Below are 25,854 nucleotides of genomic sequence, written 5' to 3'. Positions count from 1 at the left end.
CCAGTGCCAGTGTACACTCGGATAAGTTCTTCCGTTGACCTACCTACCTCATAGGGGTTCGTATTGAGTAGTGGGAGCGGATCTCGGGGGTTTCACAGCGGGTGTATGTCCGGTACTGACGGAACTGAAAGTACTTGATACTATTTGCGGGGATAATTAAGCGTAAGAATAACCTTACAGGATGATTTAATTTGGAATCTGTATGGAAGATTCTAGTGATTCTATGGAAATCCTTAGGGTGTTGTGTTTTTATTTTGGTTTGTATCACTGATGAGATTAGGGTTCTGTGACGTTTGTAATAAATTACAAAAACTGTAAACATCTAATTGTAAATTAATAATGTCTAGGTACTTGTCATTAGGCTACCACGACTTGGCTCTGCCAAAACCCTCCCTCCAGTAATTTTAACATCAATGCCAAATGTGCTTAAATTTTTATCCAACGTACGATGTGATGTAGGGACACAATGTCATGCATACAAGCAAACAAAAGCAATCTGAATACAATGACGTTCGTCTCGTTCCACTTACAGCCAAGCCACAGCATCCACTGAATACGAGAGCGAGGATTGCCGGCTCCACAGATCGGCATTGTGTGTACTCTGTACATCGTGCATCTCGTATCTAATCATACACTCTGGAGACACTCCAATAAAAAAGGAAATGTATAGCGATGGGAAGAATATATAAGAATGAGGTATCCTGTTGTGTAAATCATCATTCAAACAAACAATCTCATCATCTTCACTCACAACAACCAACATCTAAACAATCCACTTAATTTCTCACCAAGAAATCAATAATCAAACCGCAAAAATGCAATTCTCATCCGCTATCATCTCCGCCATCACCGTTGCTCTTGCATCGGCTGCCGCCATCGAGAAGCGCAGCAGCGTCTTCGACGTCTCCGACTTCAGCGCCGGCTGCATCCCACACAGCAGCCAGTGCCTGTAAGATTCCTCCCTCTTCTCTTCCTAAACCTCAAACTAACCCCCCAACCAGCTACTCCTTCACCGTTATCCAACCCGGTACCATGGAAACCACCGGTGTCAAATGCACCGCTCTCGTCGCCGCTAACACCGACGGAACTCTCCCAGACATCCCACAATGGGGCGGCTCCTGCATCGAGTCTTCCCGCAGATTCTGGGTTACCCGCGAGGATGCTGGTCTCAACTTCTTCGTTTCCCAACAGGTTACTCCAGCCAGCAACCAAACTGCTTCCCACTTGCTCCCCAACAGCGAGTTGGTTATGACTGCCAACACCATCAGTAGCACCCAGAGCTACACTGGTCCTACCTCCTTCGGCTTGGACTACAGCACTTCCGCCTAGAGAAATCGACGGAGAGGGAAAAGTGTCATGGCTTTCGCTACGGAAGTCTTTGTTTACCTAGTGATTATTGATGGATATTAGCGAAGTTTTTGTTTCTGTTCTGGTGTGCAGTGTAGGATATTAGGTGTAGAAAATAGCATTGAGGAGGATAATTGGGATAGTAGAACCTTTAATAATATAACTACTTCCCCCACATTTATTGTGCTTTGCTTGCAACCTTTGAAGTCTCGAGTTCTTTCCGCTTAATAGTATCGCCATCACTACCACCGTCGCTTAGTGGTACAATTTCATGCCTCGCCATGTCATGTGAATAGCGGCGAAACATCCAATGGGTGAGAGTGTCGAATTGAGCTCTAAAGTTTTGTTATTTGAGCATCATGTCAACTTATCTTGTTTAGTGTTTGACTCCATCAGAATGTAGTATCAGTGTTGGTAAGAGTGTAAAACAGTGATGATGGTATTTTGTGTTTTTGGAGGCGGTAGTCGTGATAGTCATGGTAACTAGGTAGGTATGGAAAGGTGACATGATATAGGCTCAGTAAATTGAGTAAGAGGTCAAACGCGTGAACGGGATGGGATGTCAGGTGGCTTTGATGGGATCAGTATTCGAAGCGATACTTGTCATCATCGCAATTAATTGTTAGTAGCGGAATGAGCAAAGTCCTTAGTTTTTGGATCTGGATCTTTTCTGTCCTGTTTGTAGGATTAGCATGGAAGAAGTCAATTGAGATAATTGGTGCTTTGTTGGTATAATATCTTCTCTATGTATTCTAACGACATACCGTATTATAGTTTCATCACAACACCCAGTCACTTCCCCATATACTCACACAAAGTAACGTGGTATTGAAATCGACCTGCATATTTACATAAATTAGGACCCACGAATCTCGAGGAATTCTTTCCAAGGGATTCGGAAGGGATGATATCCTACTTTTCCTCCCCGTTTCGCAAATAGCTAGAGTCTAGACAGATAAATTGATTGCATACCGTTTTCTCCCATCTCCCACCTCCATACTCCAACTCTCACAAACGCTCTTCTGAACTTCCTAAGTATCCATGTCCATATTCATCTCTTTCCCCAATCCCCTCAATCAACCATGTAAAAAAAATTCAGCTTCCACCAGTTCTTTTTGAAAACACTCCTGAATTCTTAAAGTTAGAAATTTTTCAAGAATATCTCGTGACAATCATGGAATTCTGAGATCTGAGATAGAAAATTTTAGGTTGGGGGGAAAGGGGGAATATGCGAATTTTTGTTGGGGGAAAAAAAAGGAATAATAAGACATATTGAAGTATCTAAGTAGTCAGCAGATGGTGGTCACGGGATGAGATGAGATGAGATGAGGAGCAATGGTTAGTGAGAAGTGAGTGGGTGGGATTGAAATTGGGATTGGAACTGTGACTGTGACTGAGAATAGCGGTTATCATTCTTCCTAGCATTTCAATAAAGAACCATCTTTAGTAATCGTATAATACTCATTATCCTTACATGTGCATTACCCAATACATCCTCGAAATCATTTTCCAAACACGAGGAAGTGATATCTCCAACTTCCCCATCAAACTCCCAACGAGAATATTCTCCTACCCTTTACTCCAACTCCGCAATTCCCTCCCGAAACCTTCCCCCTTTAACATACTCCCACCCCTCGCCCGGTGTCGTCGCCACACTCGCATTCCCACTCCTCCCACCATTCCCCTCCTTCTCCCTCTCCCTCCCTACCCCCATCCCCTCCCCCCCAATCTCCACCGGCGCCGCAATATCATTCGGACTCTGCGGAGTCGCCGGGACCCCCCTCTGACTCCCGAACCCGGGACTCGTCCCCGCACTCTCCGTAAACGGCCCACTCTGCGCCGTCGTCCCAAAATAATCCGATTCCTGTCTCACATTTGGCGATACACCCGGTCTTCTCGAAATTTTCGATCCCGCTTTCGACCCCGATTTATGCGAGAATCTAGAGCCGGAAATCTGTGACATTGCAGCAGGTGGAATATCCACATCGGGATGAGAGGAGGACTTAGATTGGAGAGCTCGACGCCGATGGATGGTGAAGAAATATATACAAGCTCCTACACATGCTAATACGAGAAGCGCAACTCCGACGCCGATGCCGGCTTTGGCACCTGTGGAGAGACCGTGATTGCTAGATGTGGTATTGGAATCTGAGGTTCCGGTTGCTAGGATTCCGTTGCTTCCCGTACGAATAGCGGATCCGGTGCCGGTAGTAGCAGCGCAGTAGTTTGTACCGCTGAGAACTGTACAGCCGAATCCATTATCGCAGCATCCGCCGCCCATAGAACTAGCGCATGCGAATTGGTTGGTTGTGCAGCCGGATGGGATTACGGAGACGAGAGCGGAGGTTGAGGAAGGAAATACAGTGACGGCGCATCCACTGGAGCCGTCTGAGGAAATGCATTGCGCGTTGTAGTTGCAACAGCCTCCGCCGAGAGAACTAGCGCATTGGTAGTTAGAGATGGAGGACAGGCTCGGGGAACACATGTTGTTGTTACGGTAGAGGTGGAGGAAACGGTGATGGTTTTGTTACTGAGAAAGGAAGCGGAGGAACAGGGTGAATCGCAATTACTGCCTATAGCGCAGCAGGAGGGACCGATGGAGGGGGATATGATGCAGTATTCGGTATTTGGACAACATATTGCTACATCTATATCGAGGCCTTTGAGACGCAGTTGTGATTAGTGACTGTTTTTGGCATGATATAATTGAGGCTGGCAGCGCAATCAAAGATATAAAAGATGCAAGATGGAAAGATGAATTAAAAATTGGGAATAATTACAAGAATGAGATCCACTTGGACAAACTCCACTATCTCTCTCAAACAACCTTCCCTCACTCAATCCCATATAATATCTCGGACTCAATATATTCCCCCCATTTTCCATTCTCACAGCTCCAAATTGTCCACGCACTTGTACCACATTCGTGAAGCCCAATCCGAGAAATACTGACAGCCACAGAGACCGCGAAAATATCAATGTCGACAGCGGCATCTTGGAGAATTCAAAATAGTCTATATCGCGAACTTCAGAAAGGATGATCCATGCCGAGATATATGTATACAAGAAATATATAGGTATGTAACATCCCCTCAATCGTTTGCGGGGGAAAGTAAAAAGTCTCCGTCCACTGGTGACACACTGATGGCAAGGGATAATCACAATGAATTTATCAACCCCCCGTGTGAAAATCCTGATGAAAATATAAAAGAATATGAGAAAGCAAAAGACGAGGAAGCAAAGTCATAGGAAAAGAAAAACCACAGCCGCAAAAAAGCGACATTTAACCCCCATCAAAATCAAAATCAAATCAACGAACCAACAAACAAACTCTCCGATTAAAATCCAGTCTTATCGTATCTTACATTTCACACATCCACATCCATCCCATCCTACCCGGTCCCGGTTCAGTCATCTCCTAACACTTACAGTACCCAAAAGCTGAGGTCAGCCGTAAGCCATATGTAGATATCGCTTGATATTATTGGCGTTGATGATTCTGCGAACCCTGGAAGTGCAGCTGGTGATATGTATGTACTTGCATGCTGGGTGTAGCGAGAATCGTGATTGACGGATCGGAGCTGGGGTTCTGGATTTTGAGGGAGGTTGTGGAGAGTGAGATTGGTGGGTGTGTGTGGGTGTGTTTATTGGGATGGTGTGGTGTGAAAGAGATACCTGAGGTTGTTGGAGAGGTGTTGTACTTCATGTACAAAATAGAGAATGGTAGAATGGATTACAATAACCTATGGGCGAGTATCTACGGAGAATGAGCGAGTAAGAAAAACAAAGATTGGATAGTCAAAATGTTTATATCCTAGTGGTGTAGGAGACCGAGTAGAGTTTGACAGTTCCTATTCATCACTCGTATACTCTCTCAAGCAATTAAGGACCAAACTTCGAACTCTCAATTACTATTTACCCAGATAGAATCCTATTGAAATCATCTCCCACAATACCATTGACTATTCTGAATAAGCTAGCAATCAACAACATTTGATCAATCCTTCAATCCATCACGTTATATACTCTATCCCTCACCTCCCCAAACCATCCTTATAAACTACATCCAACTCCCAACGCAAAACCCAAAAACCCAAAAACCAAATGCAGTACACCACCAGGCGGCGAATTCCCCCAATTTCATACCTTGCCACACCACACCTACATATATGCATACAAGCACCTACCTATAATCCAATCCATCTCCAATCCACATCTCCATCCTCGGAACCGAAACAGGCAAGTAAGTAAGTAGTAAGTGAACACCTAACTACCTACCTACCTACCTAGTATTCCCAATCCAATTCAAATGCAGAGATATATGTATGCATATGTACCTACCTGCCTGCCTATCAACCTACACATCTACCAAGCTACATCGTCTCCTAGCCTAGGCAATATGCACATCATCCCCAAGTCAGCGGCTAAGACACCACCTTCGGAGAATCAAACTCCATTGTCCATACATTTCGGAATGAGAAATGCCGTTTACATTTTACATTTCACATTTCTGTAAAAATATCGGTATGATGTGATATTGGATGGAAAATGATGTGATATTTGATAGAGCTTGATACGATGTAAACATGAAGATCTAAAGACGCAGAAAACATCTTCTTGCAGGTCATCCATACTCTCTATCTCTCTCTCTCTCTTCTTTGCACCAGGTACTGGTATGTAACTACTACTACTCCAGACGAAACCGAATGAATTTCCTAAAAGAAACTCGGAATCCAAGATAAGATAAAATAAAATAGAATTCCTCCAACGCCCCGATCTTAATCAACCAAACAATAACTCCCATTAATGCGTGACATGCGTGTCCAAATGTACAAAAGAAATCTTCATGCGTGAGTGTTTGTAACAATTCCCCTTTCCCCTTCACAATATCTCGTTTAGAACCTTCCTTTGCACCGCGCAAATTAACTCCCGATACTTCCTCCAAAAGGATGACTTTCTCGGAGATCTGCTACCAAATCATCGACATTATGGAGATATCTCCCTAGCAGTTCTTGTTTTTCCTCTAGTGTTTTGGTATGTTCGCTTTCGCTGTGTGCTCTTCTTCTGCCTGGCTCTTCTCGGCTATTGATTGCAACGGGAAGTTTGCTTGGGCTGCGTTGCATTAATGCCATGGAGTTTGATGAGCCTGATGACTGTAGTGATGGGGTTTCGGGCATGAGGTAGAAGTAGAGAAATTCGACGAGTTTGAGCTTTACATCGCGACTTGTTTCGCGGGATTTGAAAATGGAGGTTATGGTTAAGAGACCATCGAGAGTTTCGAATGTGCGAGTGTTTTTGGGGGTGTCAATGAGTGAACAGACGAGGGTGAGAAGGGTTGCAGATTGGATTGCGGGACAATTGACTGGCTCGAGGAGATCGAGAAGATGCTGTGGAATGTTAGTCTCATGTCATGTATGTCATTCCGGGAAGAGTGAGAATATGATTGATAGAATGGATACATACATTCATGTATAATTCTCTAGAGAATAAACTCCGGGAAGGAGGATGTAACAAGAGAACCCCCTGGATCAATTCCAAGGTTTGAATTATTAACAAATCACTTTGTCCATCATTAGTCTTTCCCATCAATCTATCCAAGCAAGTAACCAATCGCATAGCAACATTCCATTCGAAACCCTCCTGTAATCGAAAGAACTCTCGAAACGCGGCATCATTAGGGAGTTCACTCAGAGCTTTTCGTGGAGGAGGTTCTTTTCCCGGATCAATCACTGAACGGCGTTTATCGACATTGGATCTGGGAGAATTGGATAGACAAATTTGTGCTAATAGTCCTTCGACCTGTCGGAGACCTTTGCGAATTTTGGAAGCATCATATGAAGAAAGATTATCGAAAGAGAGAGAAAGTAATGCTTCCATTGTTTAATTTTTGGTGTTCGTGTTCGTGTTCTTGAATGCGTGGATTGGTTGGCGTGTATGTATGAATGAATGAATTGAATTTTTTGTTAACGTTATCTGATTCTTGAAAGATTGATTGATTGCGCAAAATCGCAACGAATGAATTGAATTGTACAATTGGAAAGAAGGAACAAATGTTGATATATCTGAATATGTTAATACAGGAAAATGAAGAGAATGTATGGGAAAGAAAGAAGGTAGATATCTATCTTATTTTAGAAATTTTGTAAGAAGCACAGTTTGAATCACAGACAAATTTTGGTGTTTGGTATAATGGTTTCGGGGTATAATCGTTCTCAGGGCAACGAATCCAAGCGACGGGAAGGCTTTCAGGGAAGATACTGGGTAGTGGGTAGCGAAATGGAGGATAGCTTGCGGTATTCGCTGCTTGATATTGAGTGAAGAGTGCATTGACAGACAGTGGTTCGAGTGAGTTTGTCTGTGGGTATTTCCCTTTCTTTCTTATTGAAGTTTGTTGATTTGGGTTATTTTATTATTAGTTTATTATTATTGTTTATTATTGTTTATTATTATCATGATTCGGAAATATACATGACGCAATAACAATATATTTATATGAACCTATTTCGTCTCTAGATGCTTTATATCTACCTAGTACCTATTATCAAGAGAGAGAGATATATATATACACCTAGGTATCAAGGTCCACACAGCCTTTTCTTTTTATAGAGAAAGGAAGAAGAAGAAAGGAAGGAGAAAATGGCCATCTTCAGCCTCATCTCTTTCCATATGGCATGTTCATCAACACACTTGTACCTAGGACCTAGGTATGGTATATCTGTATTCTCACACGATCAGACGAACATACCACACAGCCACTACTACTCTGCTGTTACTACCACAACCACTCTCACTCTCACACACATCTGCGGAAAGTCTGTTATTCAACACGTGAAGATATTCTAAAGCTCCCGGCCTTTTGCACGACCATAACTAATCATGTTAAGCATGAGTTGGGGTAAATGATAAACAAATGGTAAACTATAAAGTCACCGTTACATTCTGCTGACTGCCCAACATATATCAATCTTACTTACCTAGGTATCTATCTTACTTGCAGTTACGGCGCGTGCATGCTATCTATCTATCTCCATCTCCATCTCCATCTGTGTTAGTAAATGGATCAAAATAATCAGAAATAGGAAACTCCATTACAAATTCCCTTCTTCATCGCCGTAAATCCATGCAAGGGTTACGCATCAGTTTATCACATTCTTGTTCACCCCGCCTATCAATTCAAAGAGTGAAATAAAGCAAGACCCAAATGTTTCAGCGACTTCTTCCAACTAGAGGCCCTTCCATTATGGTTTCCGAAAACTTTCCTTCTCCCAACGCGATCCCTCCACGAACTTCTTCCAACGGTCAAAATAACATCAATCATTCAGCTTCGAAATCAGTCCTACGTCCCGTCCCTGAAGGCGATTGGATCAGTCAGAGAAGTAGTATGCATACCGCACAATCTTCTCAATCTTCGGGAGCCATGAATCCTTCAATTCAAGGAGGCTCGGCTCCAGATCCAAATAAATATACAAAAAACGATATGGCATTTCATGGAAGGAGTTCTTGGGCTCCAGAAAAGGAAAAGATATTGTTCGGTCCATACGATTATTTGGAGGCACATCCAGGAAAAGATATCAGAAAACAATTGATCGCCGCATTCAATGAATGGTTGGAGGTACCGCCGGAGAGTTTAAAGGTCATTACCAAAGTCGTGGGAATGTTGCACACAGCATCCTTACTCGTCGATGATGTTGAAGATTCATCATTACTGCGACGCGGATTACCTGTCGCACATAGCATTTTTGGCACGGCGCAAACGATCAATTCCGCAAATTATGTATACTTTTGCGCATTGCAAGAACTCCAGAAACTCAACAATCCACAAGCTATCACGATTTATACAGAGGAGTTATTAAATCTTCATCGGGGTCAGGGCATGGATTTATTTTGGAGAGATAGTTTGACTTGTCCCACCGAAGACGATTATTTGGAAATGGTTGGTAATAAAACCGGTGGGCTCTTCAGACTCGCTGTCAAGCTCATGCAAGCTGAGAGTAAAACCTCAAGGTAGATAGGGTACCCCGCCCCCACCGATCAACAGAAACATGCTAACCCCTGCCTAGGGATTGTGTCCCATTAGTCAACCTCATCGGCATCATTTTCCAAATCCGCGACGATTATCAAAATCTTTCGTCGCCCGAATACTCGCAAAATAAGGGCCTGTGTGAGGATTTAACAGAAGGCAAATTCTCTTTCCCAATCATCCATTCCATTCGCGCCGCTCCCGATAATCTCGTGCTTCTCAATATCCTGAAACAGAAACCAGATGATGAACAGGTTAAGAAATACGCAGTGGCTTATATGGAACAAACAGGAAGTTTCGAATACTGTCGAAAGGTTCTGGTTACCTTGAGTGAGAGAGTTAAGAAGTTGATCGAGGAGCTGGATGATGGGGGAAATAAGGGTAAGGGGGTGATGAAAATCTTGGATAAAATGGCTATCTAATTTTTTGGAAGTGGAAGGGAAATGGGATGTCAGAGAATGAGGAGAGAACTGAATTGTTTGAGGGAGGTATTTTGATATATGAACGCGTTGGTAGCATGCTGGCGTATTTGGGCATCCATTGCAATATTATTTTCGGAGCGCAGTTTTCAGCTCGGCTATTACTTATTTAGGTTGACTTATGATATCAATCAGGTTTAGGTTTCAGAGTATCTTCTTCTTGATTACTGTTTTTTTTCTTCTTTTTCGCTATAAATTTGTATATGTGATGAGTGGTGAGCATGGTGTCTAGGTAATTGGGCATGTAAATGAATTTTGATATTTATTGATTTTTGGGGCCTCTGAGTGGACGAATACCCTGTTTTATTTGTTATTTGTTATTTCATGGTGGGTTATTGTTGTAGGGTTGTCTTCATGGTAGTGAGTATGGTGGGTTGCCTTCATGGTAGTGGGTATGGTGATGAGTTGGGAGCATGAGCTTATGTCTGAATTGGAATTTGAGTTTGAAGTAGATTGGAGTGGATTGGAGTAAATTGAAGGAGAGTGGAGGAGATGGCGGAAGATTGAAGCAAATCATGTCGTATCATGTCACGTCAATTGATAGCATGCCAGCTTCAAACATAGCACATCGAATCCGATCAAATCATATTATGTCACATTATGTCATTCCAGCTCTTCAGTAGATGGAACTGGAGTCAGAACGAGAATAGATATCAAAGCGTAGAATTCAAGTGGACTTTAAACTTTGGTGTGGATATGTTTGAGTACTGGTTTTTGTTTTTGTTTTTGTTTTGGGTTTTGTTGTGATGTTGGGGGAGGTTGTGTAGGATGGGATGGGATGGACGGGATGGATGGGATGGGATGGATGGGATGGGATGGATGGAGTGGAAGTGAGTGGCTTGATGATAGCGATGATGATGGCGTTTTGGATGATGGTGTTTTCGTGCAGTTCTTGTGCAATGGTTGTGATGGGTTTTCAGGATTTGATGTTAGCAAGGAGATAACAAGGGGGGGGGGGGGGGGGGGGGGGTGATGATGGGTTTTTTTTGTAGTGGCTATAAGGGCTTTGGTGACTAGTGTGATGATTGTGGTATGCTAGGGAACGATCGTGATGTTTCCCTAGCATATCATAACGATGGGGATTTGATATAGATCTTGATGATGGTGTTTTTGCGTAGATTTTGTTTAGTGGTTATGAGGTCTTTGGTGTAAGAGTCTAGTAACCGTAGGTATTTGTCAATACGGAAGTTTGTGTCTTACTTTGCATTTGATATGAGTGCTAGGGATGGGTTTGGTGGCGGCGATAGTGGCCATTGTGCATTGATGACGGTGGAGAAGATGATGATGATGATGATAATCTGGATGATCGTAGGCTGGGGGTAGAAGTTTGGAATGGAAATTGGGTGTAGAGTGGAGAGTAAAGTTGATGAAGGCGATGAAAGGGCAGTAGCTGTACTAGTGCTAGTGCTAGTGTGGTCGTGAGGAAAAGAAGGGAGGATGAATGGGGACGAGGTTTGGTGATAGTAAGCATTAGGAGATACGAACGATTGTTTATTTTTTTTGTATTCAACAAACTCCCGTGGTGATAGTGGCGATGTTAGGTCTAGTGATCGAGATAGATGGTGACGGTTGTGCGCTGGAGAAGGCAGGACGACTTTAATGCTGTGCTGTGGATTGATGGCACCGCCAAGAAATCAGTCGAACAAAGCTTCAGTAGAATGGCAGACTCAATCATTGGAAATTCGTGGATGAATTTAGTATAGTATCTCTTCCAGCTCTAGTGCGTAATCAAATTGAATCGTGGAAAGAGCTGTAACTTCTCGTCTTTGACAACTTCGATGATCCTGCAGATTACGACATCACCAAATATCTTCCGCAGAGCGATTTTGGTCTTGTCATCATAACAGGTCGTCATCCAGCAGCCAATGATCTTGGCTACCCTAAGCCCAGTGACGATCTACTTGAGGAAGAAGCTATGAATTCACTCTTCCCTCCGCATGCCAATATAGAAGATGCCCGCAAGATATATTGCCATCTTTCATACTTGGCATTAGCGGTGGATCAAGCCGGCGCATACATCAATTCTACAGGAATCGACCCCAGTCTATTTATTGAGTATTTCAATAAGTAACAAGAAACTATTATGGCTGGGTCTCTACTCCTGAAGAAGTACAACAGACTGGACCCAGTGGCCCCTGATCAAGAAATAGCTCTCACTATATCCACTACATGGGAGATACCTTACAATCGCATCTCTGGTTCTAAAGTGATTATTGAGACCAAGAGACACTTTCTTCTCCTCGGCGCCCTTTTCACTGGCAATTGCATAGGAAAGTCTACCTTTCGCCAGTTTTTTGAGACGACCTCATGGATTAGTATTTTCCAGGACCACGAGACACATGAGTGGAACAGTTTTACTTTTTCAACAGTGATTACCGAGCTCCGAGGTCTCAGTTTGTTTCAATCAAATTCAGTGTCGTCACGAGGAGTAGTCTATTCGTTTCATCCTATGACCCGAAAGTGGGCTTTACATCGTCAGTCTCGAATCGAAAGGTAGGATCTTGCATTGGAAGCTATTTATATGCCTATCTATTCAAACGTTGGCCTGCTTACCAGCTATCTCCCGTGTTACGCAGACCATTTGTTCTTGGCTACATCCATTCCGGAACAAATGGAATCCTGTTTTCTTAATTGCGAGGAATTTGTCTCTGGGTTACAGGCTCTTGGGACTTTCAGATACAGAAAAATTGGTTACATTTTGGCTTTATTTTTCACGTTACGCGGCAAATTTGATGGGTCAGAACTACTTGTTAAGAGAATTTTACTTTCCTCCATGAGATATGATCAAATCTTATGGCTTGAAAGTGTCTGTGGCCTCTCGGCGGTGTTGACAAAGTCCTCTCGATCCCAAGAGGATATCGACCGATCGACTGAAGCTTTAGATTCTTTGCCGGGTCCCCAATTGAGTACTTGGTGTGAATGTAGGCTTTTACAAACTCTTGCAATAGTTTATCATGAGATGGCAAGATCTGTTCTAGGCAAAAGGGGAAATCTCTACGAAGCTTGCACTCTTTTAAAAAAAGTATTTACAATCAACGAGAAAGAATTCGGAAAAACGATTTTTTATACAGGCAGAATCTCATGCATTTTGCCAGGCTGCACAGTGCCATTCCTCGTTTTATGGACTTGGCTCAAAAATCAGGGGTTGAGACCCCGAATCTTTTGAACAAACAAAAAATGATAATGGGAAGCGAGTCACAGAAACTGGAAATAGCACTTTATGCAGACAAAGTTTTAGTGTCAATTCTTTGCAAGAAGAAAGACTACGATAAATGCTGAAGTCATCCAGACAAATATCTTTTCACGATATGTTACAGAATTGGGGGTGAGTATTTGCTCGAAACCTGTATTAGCAAAGGATTTTGTTGTACATTACGGAGAATAGGACGGGAAGTGCGAGCTAACGAACTCAGGAAAGAGTACCATATCCAAACCGATGCTCCAGCCCCGGGATGAATAATCTTAAGCAAATAATATTCATCTTCTCGAAGTCTTCATGTACCCAACACTCCACCTCAATTCTCCCACTAAGAACCAGACCTCAATACTCTTTCTCCAGCCGAGAAGGTACATCTTCGGTTCTTCCAAGTCTACTCAAATTTGACCTCATCTTTCAAAAACAAGCTGCTATGATGAGTGGGAGGCCAAGTAAAGTAAGAGAAGCCAAGCCCTGGACGTGACCGCCGACTGACGGCGGAATCGATTGTTGTTGGTGCAGACGAGAAGGACTGCAGACAAAAGATATTTGTTCTCCAAGAATCCTTCAAAGAAAAATTCTAACTGCCCAGCATTGATACGCTCCAGTTGGGACATCTTCAGTTGGGACATCTTCAGTTGTTCTGCAATTTATCTGTGAACAGCTGCATTTGCATGGACAGTAGTCTTCCCCACGAAACGACGGGTTTACCTCGGCTAAAACCCCACCTTCCCCTACACCTGTTTTTTCTTTTTCCGTCTCATCCATTTCCAACGACACCACCAAATCTACAGAACTCTATCCACCTTCACCATAATGCCTCTTTCATTCCCCATCTTCACTGATTCTCCAGAGGTCCTTCAAAAGAGTCTCAGCGGATCTACCAAACCACAATATGTGATTTTTTTCGCCTCCCTCAAGCCTGAGACAAACGAATCTTGGTGTGGAGATTGTCGAAGTGCGGAAAGTCCCTTGACTGAGAAGCTTCAGATGGCTGCAAAGGAGAATAGGGTTAAGCTTATCTATGGTGGATCTCAGGCTGAGTATGTTACCGTTACCCGGAAGCTTTACCCGAAGAGACTCTGGGGTCGCTGGTGTATATGATGTGGTGAGAATGGAAAGCTAATGGAACTATCTTCTTAGATGGAGAGATTTATCACCGGGAAAGAAAAGTCTTTGGAGAGATGAGCCATGGGGTATTGATAGATTGCCTACTGTGGTGAAGATTACTGGGGAGGTGAGTTGCTTCTGGTCCTTGATTGCTTACCCTTAGCTCATGTGATGCAGAAATGGGAGAAATTGATCGAGGAAGACTGTTATAATGAAAAGAAGTTGAGTGCTTTTGTTGAGGAATAGTTATTCCAAGAAATGTATAGAATACCCTTTTATAACTACTGCAGCTCGCGTTGTCACTATAACTAGGTATCATGAATCTTCATTCTCGCAGGTTGTGTTTGTCTACGTGCCTCTGTTGAACATAATCTTCACATTTTATTCTCTATTCAAATAAGTATTAGTGAGGCAGCATTTCCTGAAAAATTAAACCCATTAATCACGGAGCCTCAAATGATTCCCAGTCTCTAATTCTAAACCTCTCCCAAGCTGGCTCTTGGTGGTCCATGCCATCACCATTATCCTGCTCAATCAAAGGTTCTTCCCATCGATAGAATTCCTCCTCGACCATACCAACTCTTTCTTCCAGCTGGTACTCAGCACTCTTCATTTCATTTGCGCTTTCATTTGATTTGAGTCTCTTGGATCCTTCAAACGTTCCAGCCTCCAGCATCTTCCTTTCCGAAGGCTTCCTCTTTCCAGGTGCTTTGCCACCAAGGCTAACGTGTGCCATATCCTTAGAAAGATTGTCCCATTCTTCATTAGGATGCCCGATATGTGCAATTGTGTCAATTGCCAGTTGTGTGGATGGGAACATCACTTGGCCAGTTAGTTCGTCGCGCCATTGAAACTTGTTGACAAAGTACGATGGTAGTGTATGTCGTACGATACCGGTAGTATCTAGCTGGACATACCGATCCCTTCCATTGCCCTTTCTCTTGGGTGCTTTCTCGCTCAGTTTTTCCCGATTCTCCAAAGCCTCTAGTGCTACCATAGCCCGCTCATGCGCAATATAATAGGACATCCTCCACTCCTGATACTTCTTCTGGCTTTGAAAACAGGCGCTGCCAGCAGACGTAAAGAGTTCGTACCCAAGTTCTTGTGGATGTACATCAGTCATCCTTCTATTAGGATAAGCAACGACAGACAAGCGCATGAGAGGAGTCCCTGCTGGCAACTCCGGAATTTGTACTGGCGATACGTAGCGTAGTGATGCTGGTGTATCGGCATCGTAGCGTCTAGGAGCAATACCAGCATTCCATCTTTTCCCAGAGAACACAAGAGCTGACAAGGGTGCAGTTGGACATACAGTTCTCTCTCCTAGTAGTGCAAAATTTCCCACGTGGTAATCAGGAGGTGGGTTTCCGAGGAAGAAGAGCACAGTAAACATATTGGGATGATCTCGCTCGTCGATGTGGCCTTGTCCAAACTTTCGAAGTCCATCCATACCTTCATCTATCTCGAGATAATTTACTTGTATACTTGTGATGGTGTTGTTTTCGTCAGCACCAATCGTGAGAGGAGGACGTTGTAGTCAACGCTTCGCTCGAAATTCATCTTTCATCCCAGGAGCATAGGTCTCGAGTAAGGCATTCGCAATGCTTGTGAGCTCTACTGTCAAATCTCGATTATCTCTGTCAGCATAGTCTCGAAGTATGACTCCGTTCTGAATACTGTGTCGGCCTGTACGCTTTTGCACCGTGATTCCGAGCTCGTAAATCTTTGCACGATCTTCCATAAATTTACGGCTCCGTACCTTCGCCATCGTGGTATGTAGCTTCGGCTGAAAGTCGCGATGCAGCATCTTTTCTCGAACTTTAACTAGGCGGTCGAGAAGACCAGCTTTCTCAATCTCGACTGCAGATAGATATGCGTGGTCGAATCGCTTGCCATCAGGAGCATTGGGAGCTGCTACAAAATGGCAAACACCTGGCTCTAGTCGAATATAGCCAATATCGTTAAGTTCCTCGTCGGTATGTTGTCTACCTACGTCCAGCTCTGGAGGGATTGTGGAAGACAATTTTGCTAGTTTAGGGCCCCTCAACTTCGCGTCAATTGTGTGTAGCCAGTATCCAGAGCCATTGTATTTGACGTCGTCGTGGAAACTAGTAGTAAAGGGGCGTAATTGGTCCATGGTGCTATATCCTGTATGTAAAATTCTCAAATTATTCAAGGCCGATCGAAGTTCTTAAACATTAATCATCTGTGTATCGAGGAATCCCTGGCAAACAAAAACGAAAAGTGAATGTTGTGGCGTTGAACATATCAATACAACAGCCTCCTTGTCACATGGGGCAATTGAATCATATAGCTTGCTCCGGTCTACTCACAGATTAGTATGCAAGAAAGTATACAAATTTCCATAGATTCACCCTATTAAATTTAACTTCCATTACCCCTTCATTCTATTTGATGCTGGGTCGAGAATTGGTAATAGTTCCTTGAAATTAGGCACAGTTGAAACTAAATATGAGTAATTCGGGGGATAATTCATGACTGTATTGGTGACCGAAGAGCTTTTATAGAATCCAGATGCGTTTGAAGAATAATCCTTATGCCTGTCTATATGTGATTGATTTTGTTATAACGCTGAAACATAGAATCAGCAAATCGGAGGTCAAACAAGTCAAATAATCATTAATCGTGGGTATTTTACATGCAATGTCTTGAGTAGAACTCAAAATAACCCGTAGAATCTGTAACTGTTAGTATCAACTTGGTTGATAAGCGTAAAGTACTTTAGTCTATTATGGTTGTAATTGTTCTTAATCATTATTATCTATGGGAAGCTGGTACTTGTATAAGAAAGCGCTAGCCGCCTCGCTAGCTAATACAGTGCCCTCTTTATGATCACATGATCGATATCCCGACAGTAACCGAGAGCACAAAACGAGTTTTATCTGTTGGCATTTTCCCCTTAATATCATTACACGGGACGTCTACCCTTCAATAACTCATTCTTCAGTCTTCTCTGCAAGAGGAGTAGGTTACCGATCAGAGTTAGGTACCCAGCCAGGATTTGCAGGAACAGTATCTACAGCTGTATCAAACGCACGAGGAGAATCCAGTTCCGTGAAAACTGTGTCTCCTTTGTAGTCACCAAAACCATCATATGCCTGTGATACGTCTTTCTTCAGATCAGTAAGTTGCTCACAAGATCCGGTAGCAACCAACGCGATTTTCTTGATGGCCATGTCGCGAGAAGGATATGTCTTTATCGCAATGCAGATGCGCTTTTCCCTTTAAAGCGTCTGCGATGGCTGTTCCTTGCTGGGTATAATTGAGTTGGATAGAGTTAAGCGTCGTATTTGACTCCTCGTTGAAGGTCATCGCGGTGTTTCGACGCCATTCAATATCTTGAAAAGAGTGGGTATTCTCGTACCCAGGAATCGAGATATCAAGCAGCTTCTGGCCTAGACTGAGAGCTCTATGAAAGAAATACTTCTTCGAGTCGTCTGTATCACGACGCAGAATCTCTGCCAGCTGAAGTCTCTTGACTCCAACTTCATCTTGTATTCCCTTCTTATTTTGGTAGTAGCTGTATTTCCGTTTCATCGTCGCTGCCAAGCCAGTCTGAAAGTCTGGATGAGGAGCAATCTCACGAAGCTTGCCAAGTTCCTCCAGAAGACCACATTGCGCTAGCTCTATCTCGCTAAGTCTGAGATGGCTTGTAAAGCGGGTGGGAGGTTTATCCGTATGGTGTGCTTCGAATTGGTGCTTCTCGCCACCCTTCATGAAGTGGTAGCCAGCTTTCTCTAGCTCTTCTACCGTGTGATATCTAGATTCTGAAAGAATAGCAGGAATGGTGTGGGTAATTCTTAACCGCTCGTTGACTGTAAGCTTTCTTGGATAGTCGACCAGGCTGTGAATCCACGTGCTGTTCTCGTATCTTCTCTTATGATATCTTGTCGGAGGTGGATTTGATTATTCATGGCTAATTATAGGCTGAACTTGGTTGTTTGTGCTCAATGTACAGTAAACTCAAAAGATATTCAAAGAAAGCTGATTGATAGTTGTTTTCATTGCAGCAAGAAACAAGATCTAACAATACAATTAAATCTCTAACACAGCAGCTGTGGGCCGAACATACTCCGATCCATTCTAAAAACATATACTTAGTTAAATTTCTTTCGTTCACTTAAAAGTGAGAGAATCACAATACAACCCCAGTTTATTTACTAATTGCTATCTAACTTACAAAAAATGCGCCTCCGATATGAAGCGATTGGTGAATTTTTGTGAATCAAATGCCCATTTATTCCAGGATGCATTGCAGTGTAATTCAACCACCAGCAATATTCTAACTTTAGTATATGAGATTTATCAAGTAGACTGGTACATTGAAGTCAGTCATTGACAACGAGCTTTTGAAGTCTCAGATGATCTTGACAGAGAGTTAAGCTAGTTCGTGGTATGATTAGAGGAAATCTCCAAGTTTAGATAGAAAAGATCATTCTTATATTTAGACAGACATTCAGCAAACCGCTGGTCATAGAAAACTCTGAAAAATTACGCATTACTGGAAAGCTCAGAACCCTGACAAAGGCAAGTAAAAGCATTAGCAGTAACATCGCAATTTTCAAAACGAAAATACAGTACCAGAGTATCGAAATCATACTGGTCAATGAGTTATTAGCCCATCTCTAACTTTTGTATGAATAGAGAATCAATTTCATAGATAATGCAGAAAACTTCACAGAAAACCTATCAATTCCACCAGGATAAAGCTGATAAACTTGACAAAACTGACTCACTCATTGCAAGCTAGGAGAATGATTTCGGCGTCAACTTCCAAATCTAGAGCAAAATAGTAGGCACGCGAGTAAAATCTTGATGAGAGCTCTTTTATGAAGGCATTCCAGTTGAATTCGATGACCAGACGTAATCAAGTTGAATCCTTACCTATGGAAAAAACCAGGAGCGTCTTTAAAATGTATCATTGCCAGAACATTCGTGATGAGAAGCTGTTCATATGTGCTTCTTAAAGAAATCAGGCATCACTGTATGAAGAATTGCCAAAGCCGCAAATATGACAGACGTGAGGCAAATTACGATGCAGCACTTGATTCTCCGTCATACGATAGCAACAAATGACAATCATTTAGCGCTTGCTAGCCATGTCAGGATAAATTACGCCCAGAAAGCATATTCAAGTGCTGTGATTGCCAAAACAAGCCCAAATATATCGATCTGGGCATGCTCAAACCAGATGAAAAGCTATAGCAATCAAGGCAACGATGGAACCATTGAAGATGACAGTATGACGAACATACCTGACAGATATGCCCCTCCTAACCTAGATGATAGTACATCCAATTTGAAAGCCATTGCTGAAAATACTGCGGCAAAATTGCTTACTATCATGGTGGAGCTTCTAATTTACTGCCAGACAAACTGGCTGGGTTCCGCTCGTTTCCAGCACTGGCTGTACACGGAGAGTGTATACTAGTCGCAATTGCAGTGCAAAAACTTGGGTGTAAGAACACTTGTCTGTATGTAGAATTTTGATATTCGACAGATGGCAAATACTGGAAAACTTTTAAATTGATATTATGGAACGCGAAATTTGAAGTTTGGAAAAAATGATTTAATTTCGCTGTCCAATGCTACCAAGAAACAATGTTTGATGGTCGCTAATTTCGTATCGAATTCCCCTCATCTGGATAGTATCATGCACACCAGGTTTGAACACCAACATTTGCTCGTTAAAACTTTACAGGCATCAATAGATGCAGAGATCGTTGGAAATTTATCTCTTCCCCTGCTAGTCCTGCGACTCAGTCTGGTGGTTATGGACCTCTTGTCCGGGAAGAGCCATGGTGCTATGTGAACGATTATCGTTCAATAGTAAATCCGGTGATGAAGTTTCTTCCGACGTGGTAAGAGGCGGCGTATTTGCTAGTGTCGGAATTGTATCATTTATCAACGGTCCATTGTCATTGCGCCAGAAATCTTCGCCTTCTTGAGGTGGAGTTACCTCGCCATAGAGATGAGAAAGGATTTTGGTGTATTTTCTACAACAGAAACTGCACCTATCTCTCATTTCATCCATTTCATTAAAATAAAAGTTAATCAATTGCACCATACAACCCAGATGGAAGGAGTGTCCACAGTTCGGAACGAATGAGGCTGAAGGCTGGGCATCAGAATATCATTTGCGACAAATGCGACAAATGGTATTATCTTCCGCTCCAGAAATTGCTCTCAGCAATTCGGCAGTGGGACCGTCATCATCTTGAATTGGTATGGCGCTTCGATAAAACCGCCTCTCTCTAAATTGCATCTGAGTAAAAATGGTCTTAAATGGCGAATTTTGAGACATTCCATATAAAATAAAGTTGCCATTGAGGGAAGGAAGCGGGTGATCTCCTTCAGCAAGGTCTGGAAGCATAATCAAGTGGAATATTCTCATGTCCCCAGGGAAATGAGAACCATGACCGACTAAAAGAGATGTAAAATCCAATCATGTAGTCATTGCAAGAAAAGATGATTGGCTTACAGTTTTTGAAGAAAATGAAGCGCTCTAACATTTCGTGTTGCAGATCATAAGTAAATAAATTATGAAATTCGGCACGTATTTCTGATCAGTATCTTTGGGATTCTCTTCGAGACCTTCGCTCATCATATCGGCCTTCCTGACGTAGGAGATCAATGGTCTTGGGAAGTCGTGAACGGTATACCATTTTGTGGAGATAATGTGATCCTAAGATTGAAGTTTGTTGAGTTGGAACTATGTGTTGTCAATTATTTTATTGCAACGTTGTTGATTTTGTTCACTCATTGTGGTAGGTACGATCGGCCAGTCTCGTCTTCGATTTTTCTTTCGTTTCTATCACCCACTTTCATCATTCAAGTACGACTTTGAATCGATATTAGCCTCATGTTTTTTCTTTCTATATTTAGTTTAATACCTGATCATTTTTGTTGCCTCTTTATTCAGCACAATTAGAAATACTCGTCAAAAGAAAGGAACAGAAGAGCTCGCTGTGGATGTGATATTGGAAATTTTTGAGATTATTCTGAGCAAAGGCCCGGGTCTTACGTTTCCTGAACAGATATCTCCAATGATACCCAATAAGACAAAAAAACGGGAAGAAGCAAACTGAGCATCTCGACCAGATCTTACTTCTCCTTAGTGACCACAAGAGGTCATTATGAAACTTCCTGTCAACAAACGACGCGAGGATATCGACCCCGTCATACCTCTGCAGAGATTCATGTCTTCTGGTGCTCTTCGTCAACTATCAGACATAGACTTGATTTATGTCGGCAAGAGGCCTACGAATGGTAGTTAATCCTGAGAAAACAATAATTATTGCAAGTTAAGTTTGTTGACTCCTGGTCATTTAGACCATTTGTTTGTTTGATGCGGGGAGGAAATCGGCCTGCACCAGTTTTCATGTTCGTGTGCAAACACTCTGGCTGTCAGTCCCAAATTGGCTGTGAGGCGTTATTGAGTTTATGCCGTTGCGTACGCTTGTATACATAATTATCAAAGGCAAGCACTCAACACTTGCATCTGCTGTCTCTAAGACCAAAGCTCTTAACATTAGATATCAGCAACATATAAGCCTACACAACCAGGAGAATGGCATCGATATTACTCCAGAAACAGCCACAGTGCTCTGGTTTTGGCATTCCAAAAGGCGGTTGTAGCTTCGCCAACTGTTGGTTCCTTGACTTCTTTTATCTGTGCAATCTGCCAAAAGGTTCAAATTAGTCTCGAATTGGGGTTCGCATTTATTTCTCTTTTTGAAATCTTTCGAGCAGGGAATCAGAGCATTCCTGAGCACGCTGATTTATTTATTATTCATGCTCATGGATAAGATGGTTTGTCTCTTTCATTCTATGTTTCATCAAATTATGAACGATGTTTTACTTCCTTGAAGATCTCCTGGAATTATTGGTTGTGATGAAAAGTTTCTCAAGACTACACCGCTGCCCAAAGCAAATTCTGCCATGATCGTCATTCTTGGCATCAAAACCTTATCTGCACTACTCAACACTCAGTCCCTCACTTATGAAGTTCTTGGGCTTGGAATTGCAGATCGCATATCCTATTCATTATTTGCACTCTTCGTATCAACCATGTCTCCGAACTAGTCCAAAGGCTAAACATCGGTGTTCATCATGGCGCACATCTTTTACAACTCGTCGAGCCCGTTACCCCACCGGATCTACAGTGTATAGATAAAGATCATGCCCTTCTAATGGGCCGTATCCTTCAATCAATTATCGCCATTGCCTTGGTAAAGTCACTCAGCGAACAAAATAGCTAAAACATAGCTAGTGCTGGCGGGGTACAGACTAGTCTTCACGCTATGTAGGCTAGGGTGAAAGCAACGTGTGATTAGAACTTACACGATGATATGCTTAGGGATATTCAGGGATGGAGCAATGGGGAATAAGGGCGGATGTACCGGCATAATCTTCGTATCCGGTAGAACGTCATTGAGTTTCGGTGAAGCTCGGCTAGTCCAAAGGCTATTGCTCTCTTTTTGTGTTTTATTGTGCTGCGACGTTTATTTTCACATCAAATTTCTGTAACGAGATCCTGTCTTCGCTATTTGGTATACTCAGATTATACCTCCCATTCTTAATGAATGAGCTGAAAATCGTCTCATTGGAGTTTAATATCTTTGAAGCAACTCATAAATTAGGAGCCGACTTGGGACTGGGCTGTTCCTGCATAGTTCGCATTCTCATTAACCTTCATATGTTTGTTACTAGTTGCGGTAGCTCAATTGATGGCTTCGTATATTATATCTCAAACCAGCGTTGACAGCGGTCCTAGCTTTCAGGCCTCGCTCTTATACTGATTGCATATGTCATGAGCTTAGCTCTAACGTGCATGCTAATTATAAGGTTATTTTTTCCTCCAATGTTTACGGCTGATGCATGTGTTCTGACTCAATGACATCAACAACAATCTAGTCAGTAATCTACTTAACTTGTTGATCCCCCGCACTCATGCTTTCATCTCAATTCACGAAAAACGATCCCAAATGTCGGGCAATCAGTAAGAACACATTTGCCAAATTATGAGCGATTGAATGCTAATTAACCACCCAGAATGGAGAAGCAGAGTCAGGGTGCGACTAGTTCAAAAATGAGCGACGACACCATTGCTGCGAATCCAGCCCGTCCAGAGAGTGCCAAAGAGAGAATATCTCCAACCGCAGATTCAAGAGTAAATAGCTTCGAAAAAGGGACCGATGCCGATGAAGAAGAACCCACTGATGAGGAGAAAAAGACGCTACGACGAAGTGGGATAATAACCGCGTCACATCATAGGTCACTAAAAAGCTGACAATACTTTAGTTGGTGATAATTTACCCATGTCCGCTTGGCTTGTCGCTATCGTGGAACTTTGTGAGAGATTCTCATACTATGGCTGTGTGGGACTATTTCAAAATTATGTTCAACGTCCACTGGATGGTTCTCTGGGTCGTGGTGCTCTCGGTAAGAATTCAATCCCTTAGACCTGTGACCGTTCATTAACTTTATAGGTCTCGGGCATCAAACTGCAACAGCTCTTACTGTCTTCTTCTCAATGTGGTGTTACTGTAAGTTATACTGATCTTAGCTGTTGCTGTATGATTGCTCATGTTCTTACCAGTCACACCAATCTTTGGTGCCATTGTTGCCGATCAGTACCTCGGTCGATTCAAAGCCATTTGCTATTTTGCAGTCGTCTATATGGTTGGCCTACTAGTTCTTGTCTTGACATCTCTACCAGTTTCTCTTCGAAACGGGGCTGGGTTGGGAGGGTACATCGCAGCCATTCTTATCATTGGTGTTGGAACCGGAGGTATCAAATCCAACGTCAGTCCTCTAATTGCCGATCAATACACCCGAAAACGTATGGCAATAAAAGTTCTTGAAACTGGTGAACGTGTTATTATTGATCCTGCCGTTACCATTCAACGAATTTATCTAATCTTTTATTGGTGCATCAATATCGGGTCTCTTTCCCTTCTCGCAACACCTTACATGGAACGAGATGTTGGCTTTTGGTCCGCGTACCTTATGTGTTTGTGTGTATTCATGGTTGGTTTCGTCACATTGCTTGTGGGAAGGAAGCGATATATTGTTCGCCCACCCAAGGGAACAGTCATCACCGATGCGTTCAAGATCATTGGGCAAATGATTAAACACCGAAATCTAAACGCTGCGAAACCTTCTTACCGCGCAGCAAACAACCTCCCACAAACTACTCCATGGAATGAACAGTTCGTCGATGAAGTCAAGCGCGCATTGGTAGCTTGCCGCGTATTCGTCTTCTACCCTATCTACTGGGTTGTCTATGCTCAATTCTCCAGTAACTTCGTTTCTCAAGCCGGAGAAATGAATACTCACGGTGTTCCCAACGATCTTTCCCAAAACTTCGATCCTATTGCTATCATTCTCCTCGTACCAGTAATGGATCGTCTAGTTTACCCACTCTTGCGCAAGTGGCACATCAAATTTCGACCCATGACCCGTATCACATTCGGTTTCATCGTCGCTAGTTTCAGCATGATGTATGCGGCCATCGTGCAGCACCTCATCTACAAAGCTGGTCCATGTTACGGCAAACCTCTCGAATGTCCTGCCGCTATCCTCCCAGACGGAACAATCCAACCTAACAACGTGCATTTTGCAATTCAAATCCCGGCCTACGTATTAATCGGTATATCTGAAATCTTTGCGTCGGTTACCGGTCTCGAATATGCATATACTAAAGCACCCGCTTCGATGAAGTCTTTCGTCCAAGCTATGTTCTTACTGACCAATGCTTTTGGATTCGCGATTTGTCAAGCGTTCATCCCGTTAGTGGGCAATCCGACGATTTTGTGGATGTTTGTGGGATTGGCTTGCGGAAGTTTTGGAGCGGGTATTGTGTTTTGGATTTGTTATCATAAGCTTGATGACCAGGAGGATGAGCTTAATAGTTTGGATGCTAAGGCCGAGGAGGTGGAATTAAAGAGTACAAGTGATGCAAATACTAGAGATGTGTAAGGGAAAAAAGCGGGGTTTTCTGGCATTGGAAGATACCGCATACTACTACTCTGACGCATTGCAATCTGAAGGGGAAATAGATTTCAGGCATGGAGTAAATTTGAGTTGGCCGCTATGCACATTATCATACCAATCAATACTTTCTGCTAGAATAATACTTATCACACGTCTCAGAAACATTCCAATGTACGATTCTATTGTGAACAATGAAAAGAATCTTCGACCTTATGTGTGGAAGAAGTTGCACGGCAGAAGATTGTGGTTTAAAGAGTGGTTCACGCGATTATAGGATCTTATTGTCTTGTTTCCGCGAGATATCAATTGGAAGCTTGAGCATGGAATTGGGGAAAAGTATTCCTAAGATTTAGTCAAAGCCGAACAAAACCTAAGTCATTTCCATACTTGCATAAATATGCCTCAATCCAAAGAGGTTGTTGGTCCGCGGGCGTTTAGTTAGCCTCTGCTGGTTCTTCGATCTAGTCGGCTACCTTGAGACGGTGGGACGAATGCGGGAGGAAGCGCTGCCTGTGTTGAGATATTGAAGCTGGTTTGGATCGGAATCTCATCCGTACTATGTCTAGCCGGACTACGGTTCTGTAGATACCCTCTGGAAAATCCGAATCTGGCTCGAGATACAATTTTGTTTCGTTTTTTGCAACTTATTTATTGTAGGAATCGAAACTACCCTTACAATAAAT

At 42.7% G+C, this 25,854-nt stretch overlaps 7 protein-coding genes across 7 annotated transcripts; 4 read left to right on the top strand and 3 right to left on the bottom strand.

The window, feature by feature from the left end:
* The first annotated feature begins 750 nt into the window (after positions 1 to 750).
* Positions 751 to 1,484, top strand: Bfra_003363 (putative 22kda glycoprotein). Its single transcript, XM_037333771.1, has 2 exons — positions 751 to 949; positions 1,002 to 1,484. The coding sequence occupies exons 1-2, from the start codon at positions 816 to 818 to the stop codon at positions 1,327 to 1,329; spliced, it is 462 nt and encodes a 153-aa protein (XP_037193858.1). The 5' UTR covers positions 751 to 815; the 3' UTR covers positions 1,330 to 1,484.
* A 1,439-nt stretch (positions 1,485 to 2,923) lies between these two features.
* Positions 2,924 to 3,832, bottom strand: Bfra_003362 (putative transcription factor c2h2 protein; the record flags this gene model as incomplete). The annotated part of the gene is made up of 1 exon (XM_037333770.1): positions 2,924 to 3,832. One exon carries the CDS (start codon positions 3,830 to 3,832, stop codon positions 2,924 to 2,926), a length of 909 nt encoding a protein of 302 aa, XP_037193857.1.
* Positions 3,833 to 6,269: 2,437 nt separating this feature from the next.
* On the bottom strand, positions 6,270 to 7,224 carry Bfra_003361 (putative cell division control protein 14 protein; the record flags this gene model as incomplete). Its single annotated transcript, XM_037333769.1, has 2 exons — positions 6,270 to 6,734; positions 6,811 to 7,224. 2 exons carry the CDS (start codon positions 7,222 to 7,224, stop codon positions 6,270 to 6,272), a joined length of 879 nt encoding a protein of 292 aa, XP_037193856.1.
* Positions 7,225 to 8,587: 1,363 nt separating this feature from the next.
* On the top strand, positions 8,588 to 9,789 carry Bfra_003360 (putative geranylgeranyl pyrophosphate synthetase protein; the record flags this gene model as incomplete). Its single annotated transcript, XM_037333768.1, has 2 exons — positions 8,588 to 9,351; positions 9,408 to 9,789. 2 exons carry the CDS (start codon positions 8,588 to 8,590, stop codon positions 9,787 to 9,789), a joined length of 1,146 nt encoding a protein of 381 aa, XP_037193855.1.
* Positions 9,790 to 13,858: 4,069 nt separating this feature from the next.
* Positions 13,859 to 14,398, top strand: Bfra_003359 (putative thioredoxin-like protein 5 protein; the record flags this gene model as incomplete). The annotated part of the gene is made up of 3 exons (XM_037333767.1): positions 13,859 to 14,085; positions 14,186 to 14,279; positions 14,330 to 14,398. 3 exons carry the CDS (start codon positions 13,859 to 13,861, stop codon positions 14,396 to 14,398), a joined length of 390 nt encoding a protein of 129 aa, XP_037193854.1.
* A 196-nt stretch (positions 14,399 to 14,594) lies between these two features.
* Bfra_003358 (putative transcription factor c2h2 protein) lies at positions 14,595 to 18,087 on the bottom strand (the record flags this gene model as incomplete). The annotated part of the gene is made up of 5 exons (XM_037333766.1): positions 14,595 to 15,628; positions 15,695 to 16,293; positions 17,147 to 17,271; positions 17,330 to 17,988; positions 18,030 to 18,087. The coding sequence occupies 5 exons, from the start codon at positions 18,085 to 18,087 to the stop codon at positions 14,595 to 14,597; spliced, it is 2,475 nt and encodes an 824-aa protein (XP_037193853.1).
* A 5,073-nt stretch (positions 18,088 to 23,160) lies between these two features.
* Bfra_003357 (putative mfs peptide transporter protein) lies at positions 23,161 to 25,156 on the top strand (the record flags this gene model as incomplete). The annotated part of the gene is made up of 5 exons (XM_037333765.1): positions 23,161 to 23,174; positions 23,228 to 23,421; positions 23,477 to 23,617; positions 23,665 to 23,721; positions 23,775 to 25,156. 5 exons carry the CDS (start codon positions 23,161 to 23,163, stop codon positions 25,154 to 25,156), a joined length of 1,788 nt encoding a protein of 595 aa, XP_037193852.1.
* Positions 25,157 to 25,854: the final 698 nt, after the last annotated feature.

Source organism: Botrytis fragariae (assembly GCF_013461495.1).
Source record: "Botrytis fragariae strain BVB16 chromosome Unknown tig00000045, whole genome shotgun sequence".
NCBI classification, from domain to species: Eukaryota; Fungi; Ascomycota; class Leotiomycetes; order Helotiales; family Sclerotiniaceae; genus Botrytis; species Botrytis fragariae.
This window is presented reverse-complemented; position numbering and strand designations above follow the sequence as displayed.